The 25,147-nt window shown below is 45.8% G+C and overlaps 1 protein-coding gene across 12 annotated transcripts in view; it reads left to right on the forward strand.

The window, feature by feature from the left end:
* Positions 1-25,147, forward strand: part of phf14 (PHD finger protein 14) — a 118,727-nt gene that overhangs the window by 67,359 nt on the left and 26,221 nt on the right. For 6 of the 12 annotated variants that reach the window (XM_080485182.1, XM_080485189.1, XM_080485188.1 and 3 more), the window contains exons 16-17: positions 372-493; positions 24,825-24,942. In XM_080485182.1, the coding sequence (XP_080341308.1) occupies positions 372-493; positions 24,825-24,942 (240 nt within the window). Of the gene's footprint in view, positions 1-371; positions 494-2,208; positions 2,606-24,824; positions 24,943-25,147 lie in introns of those variants that run through there. The other 6 variants (XM_080485195.1, XM_080485183.1, XM_080485184.1 and 3 more) reach the window with 3 other exon arrangements.

Below are 25,147 nucleotides of genomic sequence, written 5' to 3' on the forward strand. Positions count from 1 at the left end.
GACACATTTACTTTAATTATGGTGTATTTATTTAATTTTGGCACATTCCGTCCTCCTTAAAAAAGTGAAAAACTGATATTGATTTCAAAGATTAAAAACTTTTGTGAGCAATTTTATTAATTCATTTGATGATACAGTTTTTGTAAATTCAGCTAAACTATAAAAATGTCTTAATTTGAAAGGTTAGACATGTTTCATGTCTCAGCTGGAATTTATTTTGTGTAAAATTTCTATGGGAAATAAAATGGACTGAATCTAAACTCACAATGCAGATTGCCTGTTCCCCGCCCCATGGTATCATGTTCAAACCATGAGGGGTTCGAACCGTGTTCCCTACAAGGAGGAGAACTCATGTAGCGATGTCTTCATAGGATCCGTCACCACGGGAACGCCGTCAGCGCCAGTCTGCACTGCAGAAGAAACCCAAAGCGGACGATGCCCGGACGGAGTGCAGCTCCTGCAAAGGACCCGGAGACAACGAGAACCTCGTCAGGTGTGTGTGGGGGTGGGGTGGGGTGGGGTGGGGTGTGTGGGGGTGGGGTGGGGTGGTGTGGTGTGTGTGGGGGTGGGGTGGGGTGGGGTGGTGTGGTGTGTGTGGGGGTGTGTGTGTGTGGGGGTGGGGTGGGGTGGTGTGGTGTGTGTGGGGGTGTGTGTGTGTGGTGTGGTGTGGTGTGTGTGTGTGTGTGTGTGTGTGTGTGTGTGTGTGAGAGAGATGATTAAAGTTCAGTCTTCATTAGTCCGGCCGCCCGGCTCTGCCCGGCTCTGCTCCACCCTCCTCCACCCTCCTCCATCCTGCTGCCACATACATTTTCACGTGTGATTAAGTGAAGAGCCGTTGAGCTCAGCGCCGGTCCTCAGAATCTGTCCTCAGAACTCAAGTCCAACAAAACAACCACACAATGACTCTAGATCGCAAAAAGGTTCCAACGACGTCCAATTTAGAACCGATGTCTTCTCCATAATCCCACATAATCCCACATGAACCCCAGACTGCCTCAGGCTACCTCAGACTGTTGAGTTCTTTTTTAAGAATTTTAGCTCAATCTTACAACTAATTATTTTCATTCTAATCAGAGACATGATCATTTAGTGAGTTTATAAAGATCATTTGAAAGATGTAAATCTGTGATATTGTGATATATATGATATTCTGTGTCTAAAAACTGTAAAATAATAATGTTTCTCGTGTTTGAATTCTTTCTGTTGAGACAGAATGTTTTCATCAAATAATTCAGAGAAAGAGTTCGAGACAGGGAGAAGTTGAAAACAGGATAATTGTGGAGAAAGACTTTGAGATTAGTTGTGTGCTGTTGGTGCTGCAGCGCCTCCTGTTGGATGACACAGGAATAAAGAACAATCACAGCATTTCCACAGAGCTTCACTTCCCACTGCTGCAGGTGTCGAGGATGAAACCGTCTAAAGCCAAGAGAACAATCGCTCTCTGATTGATCTAAACTTCATCACAGCTCAGCTGAATTATTACTTTATAACACTTAGCAGCTAACAGCGGCTAGCACTTAGCAGCCAACACTTAGCAGCTAACTGCAGCTAGCACTTACCTGCTAACACTTAGCAGCTAACAGCAGCTAGCACTTAGCAGCCAACACTTAGCAGCTAACAGCGGCTAGCACTTAGCAGCCAACACTTAGCAGCTAACAACGGCTAGCACTTACCTGCTAACACTTAGCAGCTAACAGCAGCTAGCACTTAGCAGCCAACACTTAGCAGCTAACAGCAGCTAGCACTTACCTGCTAACACTTAGCAGCTAACAGCAGCTAGCACTTACCTGCTAACTTAGCTTGGTGCAGGGAGTCTCAGTGAGGTTGTGGGGTGGAGGTGAAATAGTGGTGAGGGTGTATGGTGGCAGGGGTGGGTGTTGGTGGGGAGGTGTGTTGGTAGTGGTGGGGCTGTTGGAGGGGCTGTAGGTTGGTAGTGGTGGTAAGTAGTTGGGGGCTGGTCGGGGACAGTGTGTTGGTGGTGGGGCTGGTAGGGGGTGTTAGTCAGGGGTACTGTGTTGGTAGTGGGGGGGTTTGGTCGTGGGCACTGTGTTGGTAGTGGTGGTGGTGTGTTGGTGGTGGGGGGGTGCTTTGTAGGGGGTGTTGGTGGTCGGGGGGGTATGGTTGGTGGTGGTGGTGGTGGTGGTTTGGGGGGGAGAGGGGGGGGTTGAGGCGTGCTGCCCTGACTCTTTCTATCTTTGCATTGCACAGGTTGTGAGAGCTGGGGCAGCCCCCCTCCCCCCCCCCCCCACAGGCCGGACAGACCACCGCTGGCTTAGACCCACTGAGGCATCAGGTCGGGGGCAGAAGATCCACCGCTGTAACCCCGCCCCCTGCTTACAGGCTCCGCCCCTCTAGCCCCGCCCCTTGGGGCCCTGGATCTGAGACTTTGACCTGAGGTGTCCGAAGTGTAAATGTTGAACTTTTGTTTGTTGGAGTTAAAACTGTTTTCTTGTGAACCGACGAGCCGCCGACACATCCGAACTTCTCTTGAGTAAAACTTTGATTTTTCATTTCATGAGGAACCAATAAAAGTGCAGTGAAGAGGCTCGGCGCTGCGTCCCAGCTAGTCTGAGCTCTTTACGTGTTCTCCATGTGATTATCAGTCATTCCCCCTCTGACGTCCTTCTTCCTCTGATTCTGGCTGTTTGAGTGCAGAACACATGATTACTTTTCATTTTTAATTTGAACATTCTGGAATTCAGATACGTTAAGTTATTACCGTCAAAATATCACAAACACTTTCGAAAACAACTCGTGTATTTATATTCAAAATATTCATATCTTCTGCTTTCTTTGGCCTGAACTTTCAGATTAACAGTTCTCATCAGAATAATTAAATATTGAATAGTGATCATGGATTTCTTGATAAATCTGAACTCAACATATTCGTCAGGTCATTTTGTTATTTTTAGTTATTTAATTAGGAAGAAATGAGAAAAGAATCACTTTTATTTAGTGGAACAAATGTTACTAATATTCTCAGATATATTCATTAAACGCACAATTCTAGTTTATAATTTGAGTTTTAAAATGTGGTTTTAATGGGACACGTGACTCCAGAAGTTCATAAATATTCAATCTGAAGTTTTACAATAAAATAAAAACGCATCAGTGTCTATTTTTAATTTAATCCAACATTTAGATTAAAGTTCTGCTAAAAGTTGCTCCTTTTGATCAGGACTGACCCTGATAATTACATTTCATCCAGAAAAGCAGAAAATTGTGAATCTATTCATTTAACAGCGTTTTTATTTGGCGCTCATTTCCAATTGGTGAAGTATAATGAAATATTAATTAAAGTGAATTAAATAGAAATAAAATGAGTTCAATTGAGTCACAGTGAATTAAATTGATGCCTCGAGGTTAAAGAATGAAAATAAGTTTAATTTTGCCTTTTAATGATTTATGTTATTTTACATGAGTCAAAATGTCGAGCTAATTCTACTTTTATTGTGTAAATTGTATTTTGAATATTCCTTTTTTCTGGATGTTTCTACATGATTCATAAATTGAATTTTAGTTGTATTCGTATTTCAGATGAACCCATTTTGACTTGAATCTTTATTTCATTCACATCTCCGACATTGTTTTAACTTCTATTTTAACGTTTCTCAATGTTTTGGTTAAAATCTGATTTTCACCAAATGAATGAAAGCCTTCCTGCTAACCACGCCCCCACGTGGCCCCGCCCCTCTTCACAGGAACGATATGTGATCTCTGATTGGTCAGAAAGTTGTGGACACGCCCACTCTGCTCCTCAGATAGAAGGTTTCATGGTTCCTTCTTTTAAATGTCGTTTTAGTCACATAGTTATTTAATGTTTGCACTGGTTTTCTTTACATCTTTGTTCTTTTATTACTTTTTTTATTTCATTTTAATCTTTTGACTATATTTTCATGACAGTTCGACAATATTCAGGACATTTAGAATATTAGATTAGATTAGATTAGATTTGATAGAACTTTATTAGTCCCACAGTTAAGTTTGAAATTGCAGTAAAACTAATTAATAATCATTCTGTATTTATTACATTCATTCTTTCTCTTTTTGAACAAAGTGAATTATTTCTCAATATTCTTAATTTCCCCAAATATTTTTTTAATTTTTAAATTGTGAAATGTAAATGATGTAAATGATGCTTTTGTTCTTCTGTCTTGACGCCATTTACAAGATTTCAACCTGAAAATGAGCTTTTCTTCTAGTTGTTGACGATTTTCTCAACATTTAAAACCTTTTACACGTCGTGATTTATTCTCAGAGCGTGTGTGTGTGTGTGTGTGTGTGTGTGTGTGTGTGTGTGTGTGTGTGTGTGTGTGTGTGTGTGTGTGTGTGTGTGTGTGTGTGTGTGTGTGTGTGTGTGTGTGTGTGTGTGTGTGTGTGTGTGTGTGTGTGTGTGTGTGTGTGTGTGTGTGTGTGTGTGTGTGTGTGTGTGTGTGTGTGTATGTGGTTGGTTGGTTGGTTGGTTGGTTGGTTGGTTGGTTGGTTGGTTGGTTACCGTTGTGAGCTGGTGAATATTAGTGTGTCTCCTCTGGGCGTCCCGGTCCGGTCCCTGGCGGTCCGGTCTGGTCCCTGGCAGTCCACCGGGCTGTCAGTCTGGGGTCGTGACCTCCTGTCCCAGCTTTGACCTCGGTTGTCACTCAGCCCCCCCCCCATGATGATCTCTGTGCTGTGGTAGAAGATGAATGTAGCTCTGTTCAGTCCTCATGTGTACAGTATTTATTAAAGAGGCCAAACTTTCTCTCTTTGCTTTTATTGCATTACAAACTCAATCCCAACATCCAGAATGAAATTATGTTTACAGGAATTTGGCATTGAAGTATTTTCAAATATACAATATTTGTTCGCCCAACCAGTCCAGATGTGGTTTGTGGACCTGGAGAAGGTGTTCGACCGTGTCCCTCGGGACGTCCTGTGGGGTGTGCTCTGGGAGTACAGAGTCCAGGACCCTTTGCTAAGGACTGTCTGGTCCCTGGACACCCGGAGCAGGAGTTTGGTTCACATTGCCGGCAGTAAGTCGGACCTGTTCCCAGTGCACGTTGGCCTCCGGCAGGGCTGTCCTTTGTCACCGGGGGTCCGGTTTGGGGACTACAGGATCTCGTCCCTGCTTTTTGCAGACGATGTGGTCCTGGTGGCTTCATCAAACCTGGACCTTCAGCGTGCACTGGGGCGGTTCACAGCCGAGTGTGACGCAACTGGGATGAGGATCAGCACCTCTAAATCCGAGGCCATGGTTCTCCACCAGAAAAAGGTGGCTTGCCCCCTTCAGGTGGGTGGAGAGACCTTGTCCCAGGTGGAGGAGTTCAAGTATCTCGGGGTCTTGTTCACGAGTGGGGGGAAGATGGAGCGTGAGATCGACAGGCGGATCGGTGCAGCGTCTGCAGTTATGCGGTCGCTGTATCGGTCCGTCGTGGTGAAGAAGGAGCTGAGCCAAAAGGCGAGGCTCTGGATTTACCGCTCCATCTTCGTTCCTCCCCTCACCTATGGTCATGAGCTTTGGGTCATGACCGAAAGAAGGAGATCCTGGATCCAAGCGGCTGAAATGAGTTTCCTCCGTAGAGTGGCTGGGCGCACCCTTAGAGATAGGGTGAGGAGCTCCGTCACCAGGGAGGAGCTCGGAGTAGAGCCGCTGCTCCTCCACATCCAGAGGAGCCAGCTGAGGCTCGGGCATCTGTTTGGGATGCCCCCCGGACGCCCCCTAGGGAGGTGTTCCGGGCATGTCCCTCCAGTAGGAGGCCTCGGGGCAGACCTAGGACACGCTGGAGGGACTATGTCTCTTGGCTGGCCTGGGAACGCCTTGGGGTCCCACCGGAAGAGCTGGAGGACGTGTCTGGTGCGAGGGACGTCTGGACATCCCTGCTGAGACTGCTGCCCCCAAGACCCGGACTGGATAAGAGGAGGACAATGGATGGATCGACAATAAAAAGTCAATTTAACCCTTTAACTTCCTCTTCAGCTGGTTAGAAAAAATGCTGAGTCACTATTTATAGATAAAACACATTTTTACACAAATACCTTTAATCAAACGGCATCTTGAAAACTACGGTGCAATTTTTAAAAGCTTTTTTTTAACATTATATTCAACAGAAACAAAGAAAAATTACTCGCTGGATTAGTTAAACATGAAACGTCTTTATAGATCAAATACAACAAAACATGGAAAGCTACATGAATCATCAATACATCAATTAATTTAATTATACAAGCTTCAACATAGAAAATTATACTATAAAAAGATTGTAAAAATTAAAAAAGCTATTTGATAATGTTCTTCCTACTTTAGCAGATCTTAAACGGTTAGTTATACTTTATGTAGTACTATTAGTACAATAGTACTATATATACTACTATATATATATATATATATAAGTAAACAGTTTAAAATTCATGAATATTGTGTGAATCATTTCAAGAAATGTATCCGATTGGCCGACTATTTTATTCCCAGCTGGCGGCTCGACTCAGAAGCACAAAAATCACTAAAAAGCTCCGAAAACGAATAGAACGATTGAGTGAAATGAGAATGAGAAAACAAGCAGGTGATGAATAAGAATAAAACTGTTATAAATGAAGCACAAACACAATAACATCATCGGCGTAAAGAAATTCATGTCCATTGATTTCTTTCTTATTCAAGCCAGATGTTTGAAGGACTGAAGAGTTCTGCTCATGTGTGTTCATCAAGTCAAGACCTGGACGTGAATCCGGTACCTGGTACCTGGTCCTTTGAAACCTGGTACCTGATACGTTATACCTGGTACCAGATACGAGATACCTCATACCTGATACGTGATACCTGACACCTGGAACCTTGATACGTGATAACTGGTACCTGATACCTGGTCCTTTGATACCTGATACGCGATACCTGATACCTGGTAACTGATATGTGATACCTGGTACCTGCTATGTGATATCTGGTGCCTGATACATGGTACCTTGATACCTGATACGTGACACCTGGTACCTGATACGTGGTACCTGATATATGATACCTAGTCCCTGATACATGATACGTGGTACCTGATATATGATACCTAGTCCATGATACCTGGTACCTGCTACGTGATACCTGGCATCTGATACCTGGTACCTGATATGTGATATCTGGTACCCGATACGTGATACCTGGTACCTGATACGTGACACGTGGTACCTGATACGTGGTACCTGATATATGATACCTCGTCCCTGATACATGATACGTGGTACCTGATACGTGGTACCTGATATGTGGTACCTGATACGTGATACCTGGTTCCTGATATGTGATATCTGGTACCTGATATGTGATATCTGGTACCTGATACATGATACCTGATACGTGACACCTGGTACCTGATACGTGACACGTGGTACCTGATACGTGGTACCTGATATATGATACCTAGTCCCTGATACATGATACGTGGTACCTGATACGTGATACATGGTATCTGATACCTGGTACCTGATATGTGATATCTGGTACCTGATACATGGTACCTTAAGACCTGATACGTGACACCTGGTACCTGACACGTCACACGTGGTACCTGATACGTGGTACCTGATATATGATACCTAGTCCCTGATACGTGATACTTGGTACCTGATACATGGTACCTGATATATGATACCTAGTCCCTGATACGTGATACCTGGTACCTGATACGTGGTACCTGATATGTGGTACCTGATTCGTGATACCTGGTAACTGATAGCTGGTACCTGATACCCAATTTGCGATAGCTGGTACCTGATACCCAATATGAGATACCTGTTACCTGATAGCTGGTACGTGATACGTGATACCTGGTACCTGATACGTGATACCTGGTACCTGATACGTGGTACCTGATACGTGATACCTGGTACCTGATAGCTGGTACCTGATACGTGATACCTGGTACCTGATAGCTGGTACCTGATACCCAATATGAGATACCTGTTACCTGATACGTGGTACCTGATACGTGATACCTGGTACCTGATACGTGATACCTGGTACCTGATAGCTGGTACCTGATACCCAATATGAGATACCTGTTACCTGATAGCTGGTACCTGATACGTGATACATGGTACCTGATATGTGATGTGTTTCTGCAGCTGCTGGAAATGAAGCCGAGCTTTAATAAACTCTTGACTTTTTCACCTTATTGCCGCGCTGATAAATGAGTGTCAGACAGCTAATTAATTGTTGTAAAGGTGCGGCAGCGGCGGTCCGTTGTGCGTGTAATGCCCTCTGTCAGCTGTGATTTATCACCTGGGAAGTGGCGCTCCCCCTGGGGGGGTGGAGGAGGAGGCGGGGGATCTTCTCTGCTTCTCTTATTGCAGATGATTAGAATGTTCTTTCAAACGCTGCAAACACCCGGCTTATTCTGTTCCACAACATTTTAACCATTTTCATGCAGATATTCAGATTAAACCAAGCACATGCTCATCATTATAAGAAGTGAAGAAATTACTTATTTTTTTTAATTTACAATAAACTCAAGAAAAGGAGCATCGAGTTTTTCTGCCAATTCTTTTTTAATTTAAACCGAAGTGCAATAAATTCTTATGGATGCAGAGTTTTTAGTTTGAAAGCATTCAATTTTCAAATAAATGAAATGATTTAAAATAAAAAAAGTTTTGTTTTGAATGTGTTAAAATTAATCTTTTTAATTTATAAATTTTATTACAAAATACTAATTATTCCTTTTCAAAATTGCATGAATCCACAGTTCTAATTTATTGTTTATTTCTAATTAATTCTAAACAATTAATTCATTTTGAATTCAATTTTTTTTAAATTATTTTCAAATTTGCCGAAAATCCACCTTTTTTTAGTAAAATGTTATGTTTCGTGTAAACAAGTAAAACTTCATTTTTTCCAAAACAAACATTTATCCGCATTAATGTTCCTGTTACTGTTTCAGCAGCTACTAAGACAAACTAAGTCAACGACTGCTTCTCTACAGTCTGAATCAGAGGAGGAATCGTTCAGTCAACAGTGTTTGATATTTACTGTAACTACTGTAGTTACTGTAGTTACTGTATGACTACTGCAGATTGTATATTCTGCCCAAATAACATGAAGAGCCTGCCACCGTATCAAAATGTCCATATAGCATCGCTAACAGCTTCTGAACATCTGATTTTAAAAATCATTTCTTCTTTTTCTATAAATCCATTTTATATAGACTGAGAAGGTTGGAAAGGAGCCCCACCCATCCCCCACCCATCCCCCACCCCCACTCGTTTTCAGCAAATGTGCACCTTGACCGTCCACACGTCAAAGCCGAGGCGGCGTCTTCCAATGTCTCCACTCTACAACTCATCTTGTGGATGATGTGACAACAGCAATGCGGTTACATGAAACAGCTTTGGCGTGTGGGCGGAGCCTAAGAAGAATCCAGCCTGTGTATAATCACTGGTGGTCGAGTGGTAGAACCTCACCCATCACACGGAAGGTCGGGGTTCAATTCCCAGCCAAGGCATTCCTTCTTTCAAGAATTCATTCAAATGTGTTTAGTTAATTGTAAAGATGCAGTTTTGTTTATTCTTATTTTCTTTAGATGTTTTTGGGATGGGCTATCCTCCAGTGGGGGCTCTGCCGGTTCAGTGGGGGCTCTATCGGTTCAGTGGGGGCTCTATCGGTTCAGTGGGGCTCTATCAGTTCAGTGTGGGCTCTATCGGTTCAGTGGGGGCTCTATCGGTTCAGTGGGGGCTCCACCAGTTCAGTGGGGGCTCTGCCAATTCAGTGGGGGCTCTACCGGTTCAGTGGGGGCCCTACCAGTCAGTGGGGGCTCTATCAGTTCAGTGGGGGCTCTATCGGTTCAGTGGGGGCTCTATCGGTTCAGTGGGGGCCCTACCAGTTCAGTGGGGGCTCTATCAGTTCAGTGTGGGCTCTATCGGTTCAGTGGGGGCTCTTCGGTTCAGTGGGGGCTCCACCAGTTCAGTGGGGGCTCTACCAGTTCAGTGGGGGCTCTACCGGTTCAGTGGGGGCCCTACCAGTCAGTGGGGGCTCTATCAGTTCAGTGGGGGCTCCGCCAGTTCAGTGGGGGCTCTACCAGTTCAGTGGGGGCTCTATCGGTTCAGTGGGGGCTCTGCCAGTTCAGTGGGGGCTCTATCGGTTCAGTGGGGGCTCTATCGGTTCAGTGGGGGCCCTACCAGTTCAGTGGGGGCTCTATCAGTTCAGTGTGGGCTCTATCGGTTCAGTGGGGGCTCTTCGGTTCAGTGGGGGCTCCACCAGTTCAGTGGGGGCTCTACCAGTTCAGTGGGGGCTCTACCGGTTCAGTGGGGGCTCTACCGGTTCAGTGGAGGCTCTGCCAGTTCAGTGGGCGCCCCTCTGGTTCAGTGACCGCCCAGTCAGTAGAAAAATATTTTTTTGCCTTGCTGACATGTTTAAACTGCCTCTGCAGTCTTCCTCAGAGCTTCATCTGACGTCCATCGCCTGATAGGTCTGACCAGGGACAATGCTAAATGCTAAATGCTAACGTCCAGAGTCCTGCAGAGAGCAAAGAGCCTCCAACTTCAGCAGACTTTAAAATCTGTAGATCTATAGTTGTTGAAAGTTGTGATTAATGATTACAAATATAACTTTTAGACAAATCTATTACTCTTCATTAAAAATGAGTCTGTAGGAACTTCCTCTTGGTTTGTTTCCTTTGTGTCTCTTATGGTTCGTCTTACCTGAGTTTGCTGATTTGTTTCATCTGCAGTGGAACCAGAAACATGAGTTGTTCTCTGGACAGTTGTTGAAGTGGAACAGAAAGATTCCCTCCAAGCGACGTCTGCTCCCCCCAGGTCGCCATCTCTGAGCTGCAGGATGCGCTCAGCTGCAGCTGCTTTTTTTATTATTTTAGGAGTGTGAACAGAGGAAGGAGGGATAAAGAGAGGAGAGCGAGCGGAGGGGTTGTAGAAAGCAGTAACCTTTGCAATGATGAGTGCATTTCCCATTACTGCTCTGACACCAGATCCGCCGAGATGATTTAATGGCGGCATTTTGTTTTTGCTGACTTCACCCCTTTTTCTCACACTATTAAAAGAGAAAACATGGACTGGGAGGCTGTGTGGGAAGCATGGCCAGGCAGCTGAAATGGATCCTCCCCCGTGAGTCCTCCACTTTTTGAGTCGTTCCACCTGGAAGACGAGCCTCCGATCCAGCACTTTTATCTCCACTGATCACCTCATTGTGTTTGAAAAGAGACGCTACGAGCTGTTTGTGGTTTAAAAGACACTTTTGGAGTTCGAGACTGAACTCTTCTCCAGCTGTTACCCAGTTGACTGGGGCCCCCTGCTGGAGACCCCAGGGAACAGCAGCAGCTCAACATCCAATCACAGCGAATGAGTTGTTTCCAGATGAGCTAATAAAGGTAGATGATCTTTTCTTTTGTAAAACAATGGTTCCTCTATAATGTGGCCGCGACCCAACAGTAGATCAAAATGTAGGAGGCTCGGAGTCCAATAATCCAGTCCTTTCTGTGAAGAGACAGTGGTGCACTTTGTCATGAGTGCGAGTCAATTCCTCAGCGCTTTGTGTCATATTGATTCTCGTCACTCGGCCACTCCCGAGGTAATTGCATTTCCCACTTGTGATAAATTCCCTGCCTCCTTTCAACCGCTAGGACTCAGACACCGAGGCTCAACGCAGAGAAACTAAACTAGATTTCTAAACCCACGAGCTCATACCGATACCTGGACCAGGTACAAGGAGGGAGGAACCAGCATCGATACCTGGACCAGGTAGAGCGAGGGAGGAACCAGCATCGATACCTGGACCAGGTACAGCAGTGGGGGAACCAGCATCGATACCTGGACCAGGTACAAGGAGGGAGGAACCAGCATCGATACCTGGACCAGGTACAGCGAGGGAGGAACCAGCATCGATACCTGGACCAGGTACAAGGAGGGAGGAACCAGCATCGATACCTGGACCAGGTACAGCGATGGAGGAACCAGCATCGATACCTGGACCAGGTACAGCGGGGAGGAACCAGCATCGATACCCAAAGTGTTCCAGGTTTCCTGAAGATTTGTTCTGCTTTCATTTTTAGTTTTGTCTTCTAATCATTGTGGTGTTGAATCAGAATGAAGAAAAAATACTAACATTTATCCAGAAACCGTGTAAACAACACCATTGTTATACTTTCGCGTGTCAATGTGTCAAAATGAGTATTTGGTTTTGATCCACCAGAGGGCGCCACTCAGAAAAAGTATGCAGACTGAAACACGTAGCGCTGATGTTGAAAACAGAACCATGGGAAATGTAATGTCAAAATGGCCTTCCCATGGCTCGTGGTGGTACTGCAGCATTTGGTTTGTGTCTGTTCGCTTCCAGGGAACGGAAGAAGTACGATGAAATAAATGCCGAGTACAGAGAGAAGGTCCTGTGTGTTTCCAGCAAAGAGCCACAATCAGTCAGTCAAAAAGTATTCAGTATATAACGGCTTACACAAACTTGTAGTTGGCATGTTACATCTGGAAAACAAGAAAATGTACCACGTATCTCACAACAGAATATGAGGAACTAAAGGCTAAAAATACAGTCGCACCAGCATAAACACTACATGAGCCCTGATTGTTTATAAATGATGGTACTCGGACATTTACAGGTAACTGGCAGTACTGCACTGAGAATGTGATACTAGACTCTACTGAATTTGTACACGTTTGTACACGTGGAAGAAAACCAGACTAAGATGCTTCTTCTGGAATCTAAAACCGTCCTGAGAAACTGCCCAGAGCCTTTTATTTTGAAGGCTCCTGCTTCTGCATGTTGGTGACCAAGAGTCAATCAGTGTCTGATCGATCAGTGTCTGATCAACCAGAGGGTGAAGAGTCGGTCTGCTGCCTTTCTTACAGCCAGTAGGGGGTCTTGAGGGTAACGTAGGGTGGGATCAATATACTGTATCGTTCGTCAATCAAACGAGACGCTTCCAACATGATTTGAAAGATTCAGAGAGAAAATAAAGTGTTAGCTGGAAATCTTAGCAACTTCAAAGTAAAAGCAGACTGCTCGCGAGCTGAGCCAAATAGAACCAAATAGAACCTAATGGACTGTGGATGAAGGCATCGTGGACCTTTCTTCCATACAAACCGTCTCCAGTTCAGTGAGCTCTGATGATGTCCGAGCGTTGACAGCCCGCCTCAGGCCAGCCGTCAGGTTTTCCATGATATTCCCGTCTGGCACTAGGATGCTCAATCCAGAACGTTGCACTTGTTCCTCAGCATCTATGCGACCCTCAACCTTAACAAGATTTCCAGTACTGTCACTGGCCACACAGCGCCATAGAATGATGATACCTCCACCAAACGTTACTGTGGGGAACAAGGGTTTATATTGGAATGCTGTGTTCTTTCTCCGCCGTCCACATGGAGATTGAAATGGTTCAACAGTGTTGAAGGAGTCCCAGAGATGCTGAGCACCTGTTGGCCCTGCTGCCTCCACTCTTCCCCCCCAAACCATCTGGACGTGGTTTAGGTGGGGTGACTGTGGAGGCCAGGTCGTCTGGCAGCCCTCCATCACTCCCCTCTTGGTCACACAGCCTGGACGTGTGCTTGGACTCATTGTCCTGGTGAAAAAGAAGTGACGGTCCAAGGAAACACAAAGTGGACGTGCTGGCATGTCGCTGCAGGATGCAGTGGTAGCCATGCTGGTTCAGTGGGCGGAGCCCCCCCACACCATCACACCTCCTCCTCCTCCTCCATCCTTCAGGTTGAACCTTGCATGTAGAAACCATCTGCTCACCTTTTCAGCGTCGCACAAAGATACGGTGGGCGGAACCAAAGATCTCCAATTTGGACTCATCAGACCAAAGCTCAGAGTTCCTCTGGTCTAATGTTCAGTCGTTGGTCCAAACAAATCTCTTCTCCCTGAGCAGTGGATGTAGAGAGTGTCTGCTACCAGAACATTTTTCTGGGCTCTAATCTGAGCTGCTGTCAGCTTGTGAGTTCTGAGGCTGGTGACTCAGATGAACTTGTCCTCAGCAGCAGAGGGGACTCTTGGTCTTCCTTTTCCTGGGCCGGTCCTCATGTGATCCAGTCCCGTCGTAGCGCTTCATGGTTGTTGCGACTGCTCTTGGGGATGCAGTCAAAGTTTTTGCAATTTCCCAGACTGACTGACCTTCAGTTCTTAAAGTAACGATGGACTGTCGTCTCTCTGCACCAGCTGATTGGTTCTTCCCATAATATGATTTCTATCAGTTGTCAGACTGTCAGCTGTGTGCCAACCTGACTTCTGTACAACACAACTGATGGTCCCAAGCCCGTCAAGAACCAGAGAAATTCCATAAATGAACCCCGATGAGGCTCAGCCGTTCCAGGTGGCAGAATATGGACTGGGAGTCATGCCACTCCGGAGGCCACCATGTTTGTTATTGTCCCTGCACTCGCGCACGAGCAGAAGAACTGTTTACCCCGGCAGCTGTACACATGTGCAGTAGCAGCACTCCCGCCGAGCGTTTTAGAAAAGTTCCAACTTGGGAGCTGTTTTTCAAAGGTTGTGTTTTCCATGTCGTGGAAACAGACACTCAAAACGAGACAGACGTTTTGTTTGGTTTTGGTTGTTGTTTAAACGGGGCCTAAGTGTTGGTGTTTGATGGCTGGTCAATGAGCAAGTGTTGACCACGGGAGGAAGGGAACCAGGGACACGCCTCAACAGTCAGCATCAAACAAGACCACAGTGACTCGTTGGAGATGAACAAACTCCTCTGGAAGTCCTTCAGCTCCTCGGAGAACACAGTGTTGAATTCTGGGATGTGGAGAAGGTCGATGCTCCGTCTCAACGCTCTTTACAGATTCCTTCAGGATTTAGTAGAGCGGGAAGGGGAAGTTTTCATGGTGCCTGCTGCCCATAATGAGCCAAACTGAGCTTGATTGAGGCTGAACTGAAAATCTAAAGAGGTTTTATTTAGAAAAAGACTTCTTCCTTCTGTCCAGTTGGTTTGATTTGCCTTGTGTCATCTGAGTCTTCATCAGTGTGGTTTGACTTGGCCTGGACGACCATCACCCATGGTTTTGGTTCTCATGGATTCCTCAGGCTGTGAGGTCCTCTCTTCATGAGACCGGCCAGATCAAATGAAGCCGGGCCATCAGCAGCTGTGAACTGACGAGCGGTCCTGGGGCGGGGTAGGGTGGGTCGGGGACGGAGCTTCACACGGCTAGTAAACACCAGATGAAAGTGAACACGAATCACCAACCCAGAGCAACACATGTAGCAGACAAAAGCAATCAATCACGTCCCCTCCGCCACCCCACTTCCAATAAGATTACATCAATCAATACGCTCTCTTATGAGTGATTGGATTTTGTCTGCTTGCCAAAGTACGAGGTGTGTGTGTGTGTGTGGGGGGGGGGCTGTTCAATTCTCCCAATGATTAAAGCAAGGCTAAATTGCTTTGATAACATCAAGAACCTTGCAGTGACGGGGGTGTGGGGGCAGTGCAGGGAGCAGATAAAGGCTGAGGCTGGCCTGTGGCGGCGACACTGAAGAGGCTGGAAACAGCTCTGCTTCCACCTGCAGGGAAAGATTCAAACAGTATACACTTGTGTGACGGTTTCCGAGGTTCACCCTCTGCTGGTAACTGTTTTGAGCCAAAGTCTTTGGCTAAATGTGTCTTTTAATGTAAAAGAACATTTTGTGAGTGTCGATTATCGACATTGAGACGAGGCGATACCTTGTTATTGAAGTTACTGGAGGGTTGTTGACAACGCTCAAACATTGGAGGAAACTATTTGCTGGTTCATGTTATAGAGAAAGAAGAAGAAGAGCTGAACTAACTTTTCTCAGGCTCCACTTCCAGAGGAAAACAATCCCCTGAAACAGTCGAGTTTTTAGTTTTCAGAAAAGTTTCATGTTCAAGCAGCAGCGTTTTGAGGACAATCACTTACCCACAAACACCCTGAGAACTCTGGATATCTCCTGTTTCTCACCCTGAAGGTGGTTGGTGTGGAAATCACAGACGATCAGCAGTTTTTCCAATACTCAGATCAGCTTCCTTCATCCTGTGATTGGCTGAATCATTACTAGTATCAAGTAATTGAAAGAGTCAGCTGTACCTAATGAAGCGGCCGATCAGTCTGGAATAGAATAGAATAGAAATAGATAGAATAGAATAGAATAGAATAGAAATACTTTATTAATCCTGACAGGAAGCCCTTGTAATCGCTCCACACAGAACATAAAATGGGAGTTTGTCCGTCTCACAAATGGAGAATCAGCGTCTGGAGCATCTTAGTGATTTTAAGTGGCAGGCGAACTGATTTTTATTATTCTGTTGTCAGAATGTTCCGCTGTGTTTTATTAAGTTTCTTATAAAAACATAGAACCAACACCTAATCGGATAAAAACTTGTAGTAACGCACATTGTTTACATTGTAATTGGTAAAAAGAAGTTCTGAAATGTTATTAGCAGCGCGGTATATTACTGTGTTACAGCAAATGGTAATAGATTACTGTAATTGTGTTACTTTTGTAAAGCGTTACTCCCAACACTGGCAAGCGGCGCTCTAAGGCCCCGTTTACACGTGAGCCTCTGCAACCATCACTCCTTCATAGCGGCTCACAGGCTGGAAACCAACGAGGCGTAAACGTGGCCGAACTCAAAGATCTGCCCCACGCCGCGGTGAGGGGCAGTAATTAGAGGGGCAGGCGTCACAGTTGAGCTACCCCCCCACCCCCCCACCCCACCCCAATTCTGAAGGATCGGCAGCGGTCACCTGCTGTGAAAGCAAAGACTTCATTCCTTCCTTTTGTGTTAGTTGGAGAGTCACGTGAAATCAATTGGAACTTGTGCGCTACAATAGAAGAGCTGCTCATGAGCTGAGCACACAACACACACACACACACACACACACACACACACACACACACACACACACACACACACACACACACACACACACACACACACACACACACACTTCGCTCATTTGTCTTCCATTCATGAGGAGGCCGGAGGGCGATTTAAAGTCCCAGAGGTTCCAAGAAGATATGCTTGCTCAGCCTGTGTGTGTGTGTGTGTGTGTGTGTGTGTGTGTGTGTGTGTGTGTGTGTGTGTGTGTGTGTGTGTGTGTGTGTGTGTGTGTGTGTGTGTGTGTGTGTGTGTGTGTGTGTGTGTGTGTGTGTGTGAGCGCTCCACCTGCCTCCACGTATTGGTGCTGATGTGCAGCAGCTGCTGGCTGACGCTCCTCCACCTCATAAGGAGCCAATTAAAGGTGTCCTGTGTTTTTAGTGAGCGCAGCGTGTTCAGTGTGTAAACACCGCTCTGGATTATTACACCCACCTCACCACTTTCTGCCTCTGCTGCCAGAGGGCAGCGCTCCATAACTCCATGCTCATTACGGTGGGGCTGGTCGGCGTCCAAACAGATGCAGAGTTCCTGCGGTGTTGGAGGTGAACTCAGTCCAGGTCGTCCTCGTCCTGACAACACGTTCGTTCATCGCTCAGAACCGGGTCAGAACCACAAACATTTGACTTTCTATTAATTAGCTTCTTTAAATTAGTGATGAAATATACACACTTCTGATCCTTTGGCTGGATTGTCATGTTAATCACTGAATGGTAAATGGACTCACTCATATTGCCCCGTTTGGCCCCAAAGTGCTTCACATGGTTCATCACATTCACCCGTTCACACACACATTCACACACACATTCACACACACATTCACACACACATTCACACACACATTCACACACACATTCACACACACACATTCACACACACATTCACACCCCACTGGAGGCTGCAGCCGTGCAAGGCGCCGTCACTATTGGGAGACGACCGCTCTACCAACCGAGCGATGCCGCCGCACATCATTAATCATGATTAATCAATATCATTTCATGATAGTTCTGCTCTGTTATATTTTCATTGTTAAGTTGAAAGTTTCAAAGTTAACATGTGAACATGCTTGATGGGATTAAGTTGTTGACGTGTGTCGATGATGTTGAGACTTATTTTTCAGAATAACAGCAGCCTTTCAGTCCATTAAATGTTTGAACTATTTCTTCGCATCTAAATTCTGTCATTTTGAATTAGCATGGAAACACAGTTGATCACATTTCAGTTCTTTACGATCTGGAGTTTGAGCATTAAAGGTCTTAATGTTGTCATTTTATACATTTTCATTTTTCAACACAAAATCAAGCTTTAATGAAAAACTGTTGGGCTGCTGTCAGCCGGAGTTCAGTGTAATAGTGACTCTTGTGATCAGGAACTAGTGTCTTAAGAGGAAAAAAAAGGAAAGAGCTAAAAAGAGTGAGTGCTTACAAGTACCAAGCTTACGGAAACTTCACTAACAGTGTTTTCAAGTTCACAACAGTAGTCATTTTCCAACAAGTAGTTTTACTGTAATTAGTACTTCATATCATGAGCAGTACTCGTCGTATTTCAGGGGCTTTTCACATTGGAATATTCGGGGACTCGGTTCACTCGGGAGGAACCGGGGCCACCTGAACCCTTCATTTGGTCCGGGTGGCGTTCACATTCACTTTTCACATGGAACCAACCCGCCGGGAAAATGTTGCGCAGTTACACCAGCTGCTGGTTTGGGGGCGCCGTCGCTCAAAATAAACACTGACCAGAGAGGAAGTAAGGAAGAAACACGGCTCATTGATTGGTCCAGACCGAAAGAGGAAGTCCCGCCGCTTCGGTCTGTGGTGGCTAGGCTAGTTAGCGTATGAGCAATGAGTCGCCTCAAACAACCCTGATATCTGGTCTGAAGACTTTATAGAAGACTTTCTCTCTACTTCCTCCTCTCTTCTTCCTCTCTACTTCCTCCTCTCTTCTTCCTCTCTACTTCTTCCTCTACATCTTCCTCTCTACTTCTTCCTCTCTACTTCCTCCTCTCTACTTTTCCTCTCTTCTTCCTCTACTTCTTCCTTTACTTCCTCCTCTCTACTTCCTCTACTTCCTCCTCTCTTCTTCCTCCTCTCTACTTCTTCCTCTCTACTTCCTCTACTTCTTCCTCTCTTCTTCCACTCTACTTCCTCCTCTCTTCCTCCTCTCTACTTCCTCTCTACTTCTTCCTCTCTACTTCCTCCTCTGTACTTCTTCCTCACTACTCCATGTCTGCCCGTGAGATATTTTCCAAATTTTTCTTTCTGAGTATCCTTGGAGTAATATGTGTGGTTAGCTTTGTTTGTTTAGTACCCAGAATGCATTGCGCTTTACATCACATCCTCTCACCATCCTCTCACCCCGTTTCTCCCCCGTCCCCTCATCGTCCTCTCACCCTGTCCTTTCACCATCCCCTCACCTCATCCTCTCACCATCCTCTCACCCCATCCTCTCATCGTCCTCTCACTCTGTACTCTCATTGTCCTCTCACCTAGTCCTCTCCCCCTTCCTCTCACCATCCTCACCCCGTCCTCTCACCATCCTCACCCCGTCCTCTCACCGTCCTCACCCTTAGGGCTTTTCCACCAAAAAGAACCAGGTTCTAGTTCAGGGCCGGTACCAGAGCCAGTTCTTAAATGAGCACCACCAAAGAACCGGTTCTTTTTCCACCGTTAGCGGAGCCAGTAGAGCCACGTCACTGCTTCACTCCAAAACGTGATACGTCACTGATTTCACCAATTTGGCGCTGACAGGCTCGTCCAGGAACCAGGAGACAGACTGGATCAGTGGTTTAGTCCGGGTCGCTCCATCTAGTCTGACCTGAACCTCTGAAGCACCAAAGAGAAAGAAGACATTACGTCTCTTCGTCTCTCTATTGGTGTTTTTTCACGTCCTTCTTGTTCTAGTCCGGAGCCCCAGAGTGGACATAGAGGGGAATAATAAGGTGTGAATGAGTTTGGGTCTTATTTTTCACCATTCCAACATTCCATAGTGACTTTCTGCTCCTTTCACTTTATTTCTGGACGTTTCTGAATCAAAAGCTTCAACATGGAGGAATGGAGGTGTAGAATGATAGAACTGCTCTACAGCCGTTTCCATGGTAACCTAGGTAAACACTCTGATTAAAGTTCTCTTTCACATGAAGCCATTAAAAGGCTCATTTTAGCTCTAAAAACTCCAAGCTTTCATTTACAGTAGTTTGTAGTTTGTTTAGTAGTTCCTGATGAACCAGAAGTCTGGCTTCATTATAAAGAAGTTCTGTGGTTAAAAAATAATATAGGAGCGTCTCGGAGCGGAGCAGAGCACCCCCTGCAGCCTCACACTGCCTTGCTCAGCGGCTGCAGCTCCTCAGCCGATAAAAAACTGATTCTAAATTATATCTGACGTAGCTGACTGACAGGTGGAGCTCTGCAGCATCTCGAGAGCCGCGGCTCCGCGAACGCAGATTAAATAATCTCGTTCCCTCGTATCATTAACTTCAGGGAACGACTTATTATATCGTTCCCACGCATTATTTTAATTCTTTTCTCTATACCCACTCCGGGGCTCCGTGTTCACTGGAGTTTTCAGAAAACTGGTACAACCTCGCATCCGCCTTGTAGGTAGCGATAACTCCAGAGATAACTCCGCCCCCAGCTGATGGTCCCAGTCTGGCTCCTCTCTGGTCCAGCAACGAAGTGGGGCCAGCGTAGCACCAGTTTTGCCCCTGTTTGGCCGGGGCTTTGGCAGTGGAAAGACCTGGTGCTAAGTGCGGCCCTGGCTCCGAACTAGCACCTGGTTCTTTCCGGTGGAAAAGCCCCTGTCCTCTGACCCCGTCCTCTCACCGTCCTCTCCCCCTGCCCACTAGAAAGATCATTTGGAAGTGAATCAAGACCTGGCATTTCAAAGGGACCAGAGATCGCTTGTTTGCTCCGGTTAAGAGTTTGTGGACATGTTCTTGTCGCCCAAACTAAATGAAGAGACTCTGGTCTGGATCAAACAGCGGAATGTGAACACGCCCTCAGATTATTCTCCATGGCACGCTTTACTTTTTTGTCAAATTTAAGGCAGTTTATGTTTTTACCTCTTAAAATCAAAATGAGGCAGCAAAAATCAGTTGGACATCTGTAATGTGAAGCTAAAACTGACCGGCCTGCAGGACCGAGCATCATCTTAACATTTCAGATACTTTCCCTGTAATTTTTCAAAAATAGTCACAGTTTACATTTCTATAATGCTGAGGATCGACACATGGCAGCAGTGCTACTGAAGGCTAGCTGTCATATTGCTAGTGATAGCACGAAGGATTGATTTCATGAAAACTACTCAATATGACGTAGTACATATTCTCGGTCTATAGGTGGCGCCGTAGCGCTGCCACAGAAATCCCCCCCCCCCCCCAAAAAAAAGACACAGAGCGTACAGAAACGGAGAAAACGACAGGTCTGACATCTGGCCTTATTAAGGCAACTAGCATCAGTACCTCCTGCTGCTCCACCAGGAGCAGGTGGAGCTAAGTGACATCGCTTTTAGCAAATGTGCGTGTTGCCCGCCCACACGTCAAAGGTGAGGCAGCGCTTTCAAATTCCTCCACTCTGGAACCCCTTCTCAATACAGCAACAATCTTCAGGCACCCAAACCGCCGCAGCGTGTGGATGATCCGCCAAAAGCGATGCGGTTACACGGAACAGCGTTGTGGGCGGGGCCTCAGTAAAACTGCTCACTTCTTCCAGGCGAGTGACTGCGTGAAGCCGTCTGGAGTGTTGTGGCTCCGCGACCCGGCCTCAGGCGCCATCATCATCCACCATATTGCATCTGTCTGTAAAACCATCTGATAGCATCAAACTGCCTAATTCCTCGCAGCACAAGCTTCCAACACAAAGCTGGCTTTGTTGCTGAGGACTAGTAACTGATATCCAAACAGCGGCTGCCATAAATCACACGCAGACAGCTTCTTGGGCAGAGCATATAATGTGATTTCATGATATTTGTGCTGAACGCGCAGCACGGCGGGACCCCGGCAAAATGAAACCGAATCAGTGTGGAGGATGATTTCTCTATAAATCCTTTTCATTTCATTGACTGAGGTGAGGAGTGAGGATCACAGGCTCCCTACATGTGACAGCAGGAAAACACAGCAGATCTGAGCTGTGTGCAGAATCCATTATATCTGTTTGTCAGGCAAAACTGGTGAATTTAACATCTGCGACATGTCTTCAGTCTTTGATGGTGAAAAGTAGGTACATTTTATTCTACAACATCAGACAACATGCAATGGAAGTAGTGACACCAGTTGTTACTCAACAACTTGAGGACTTCATTCCATTCTGGGTGATGACAATCTGTCTGGGCTCTTGAGTAGCAAAGCAGCCTGGAACCTTGATGCTCCCTCCACCGTACTTCACTATTGTTGCCACGTGGTGCGCCGGTTTCCCACCATACAGAGATCTCTGTGATTGTCCCAGACGCTTCCATCTTAGTTTGAAAAGTGCACAAATCCTTTTCTGAGGGACTTTATCGGGTGTCGTGGTTCAGGTCTGCAGCGATCGTGTTCCTCTCCAGGCTCGCTCACTACAGGAGCAGCTCACTTCTTTTTTTCACCAGTTCTACTAATGTTTTATGGATATGTTCAATATAGACTTGAACCAGTTTAATAGTTTGTGTGGTGTTAGGATACGCACTTTGTACTTTGTTATTGTTGATTGCAGGGTTGAACTGCCTGAAGTAGAATTTAGAAATACACTGGTGAATTCTAAACATACTCAAAATCACAATCATCTTCTCGTCTACTTTATCTGAAGTTGATGTTCAGTTTAATACCAGTGTTTTGAAGGACAAGTATGAGTAGTAACTTTTAGTTACTTGCCCATACCAAGTACTGATACAAGTCGTGGGGGCTGTCCGCTTCTCGAGTTCAAACTGGACCAACCCAGTACGGGATAACGTTGGCTGGATTCAACCTCGTACTGAGTAGCTGCTGGCAGCTCCGGGAAACGCACCGTGCTGTGCTTCACATAGACAATGAATGGGAAGTTGTGGGCTGTAGTGAGTACATAAAGTCGCAGTAACTCCATTACCATGGCAGTAAAGAAAGAGCATGAGGTGCGAGGTGTGAACTAACTGACTGTTTCCAAACCTGAGGGCTGCAGACCCTTCAGGGAACGTGGAGCTGCGGTTTGAGGGTCATTCGTTCTCACCTGAGCTTCTTTATCTCAAACACTGATCTCTCACCATATCCACGAAGGTTTAATCAAACAAGCTAACTGAAGACATCAGCTGATGGATTGAGATTCAACATGAAGAACTGAGCTGAAGGATGCAGACGTATTGACACCTGATATAAAGTACTTGACAAGGCCAGATTGACCTGTGACTGCAGCACAAAGAGAGCAGACTTTTAATCATTCACAGGGCTGACCGTCCTTCAGCGAGTTCACACACACACACACACACACACTGTGTGCACAATTAGAGCCAATTATGTCCTAATCAATGAAGGAGATTCACATTCTCCAATGAAAATCTGATAACAGCGGTAACAGCTGGGGAGGTCATGCTGAACACGCGCTATTCATCTCCATTACTGAGGAAGAGAGGACGGCCTGAGCAGCTCTGATACACACCGAGAAACACAAGTAGATGCAGCAGTAATAAAAGTATTTGCAGACATTTACACCATTTGTAATCCCAAATAAGTTACTTCAAATAGTCATCCAAGTTCAGGAGACACATTTGATCCTTACTATTACCAGTGATGTAATGATTTGAAATTTTTTCTTTGTTTTAATGTTTTAAAGTAATTACTTTGCATTCTGAGAGCCCGTCCACACAGACAAAAACGTTTTTGTTCACAAAACCACATCTCGAAAACTGCTGAGGCGCTGCAGTGTCTCTACCTGACCTGCTGAGGTGCTGCAGTGTCTCTACCTGACCTGGTGAGGCGCTGCAGTGTCTCTACCTGACCTGCTGAGGCACTGCAGTGTCTCTACCTGACCTGCTGAGGCACTGCAGTGTCTCTACATGACCTGCTGCGGTGCTATAATGCTGGAAGGACACACACCACGAACAGAGAAAAAGACATTAAAGTGTGTATGAATGAAGATGTGGGGCTCCAACGTGTTAACATTAGAGATGGAGACATATCATGTGTTCCAGGTTACATAGAATACTGAGAGGTTTGTGATGATTAATAGATACACATTGTACAATGAGCAATTTTATCCACCGTGCCTGAAAATTAAAAAAAAAAAAGATGCAAATCTGCTGCTTTTGTAGTTTAGAGCCCCCCCCCCCCCCCCCACGACTCTGTAGACTTCATTATGACTTTATTATAAGATATTTTCTGTGTTGTACTTTCATATATCGTATATATCATCGTATTCAAGGCTCCTTTATATTGAAAAACCCAATAAATCCATCAAGACAGTGGAAGAAAACCCTCCTTTTAACAGTAGAAACCTGCAGGACCAGGCTCAGAGGTGGAGAGTCCCTGCTGTTCTGGTTCTGGTTGGGGTTGGGGAATAGATAGAGAGGACAGAGACAAAACAACAAGCAAACAGACAAGAATCTACTGGCTGCAGACGTGGTGATGGCTGAAGGCTCTGATGAAACGCTTGCTGATCTCAGTTGAACTCATTTGTTTCCTTTGCAAAAACATCTACTTCCCACACCCTGGGTGTCACAGTGCATCGTGCATGTTGACGTCATAACATAGTGGTATAGGTTGTCAGTCCTCTCCGAGCGGCGGGACGCTCACTGCCTCACCTGAACAGTCAGTCCCTCTGACATTGATGTGGCATTAACAAGGTCTGTATTTATGTGGACAGTGATACGAGCCATTGGACAGTCGATAGCGATGTGAGGTCAAGGGACTGGGGTGATTAGAGGGGCTTTGGCGTCCATTAACAGAGTCTCATCACTGACAGCGAGCTGCCCTGTCATCATCCATCATGGCTGCCGGGGCCGGGCGCTACGCCGAGGGGAGACCAAGGATTTATTTATGTGAGACATGACCCCCCCCCCCCCCCTGTGCTGCAGGTGTGACGAGTGCCGGCTCTGCTATCACTTCGGCTGTTTGGACCCCCCGCTGAAGAAATCCCCCAAGCAGACCGGGTACGGCTGGATCTGCCAGGAGTGTGACTCGTACTTGTCCAAGGTGAGTGTTTCATGGTCCCCTAAGCAGCACACTGTTGATCACTTTCACCCATTCACATACACATTCCTAGCAGTGGAGGCTGCCATGCAACCTGCTCAAACCATCCATCGGTGCAGTTTGGGGTTCAGTGTCTTGCTCAAGAACAATTTGACATGTGGACAGATAGGAAATCAAACCTGCAACCTTCCTATTGAGAGACGCCCGC

The sequence above is a fragment of the Lipophrys pholis genome (genome assembly GCF_963383615.2).
Source record: "Lipophrys pholis genome assembly, chromosome: 17".
Classification (NCBI taxonomy): domain Eukaryota; kingdom Metazoa; phylum Chordata; class Actinopteri; order Blenniiformes; family Blenniidae; genus Lipophrys; species Lipophrys pholis.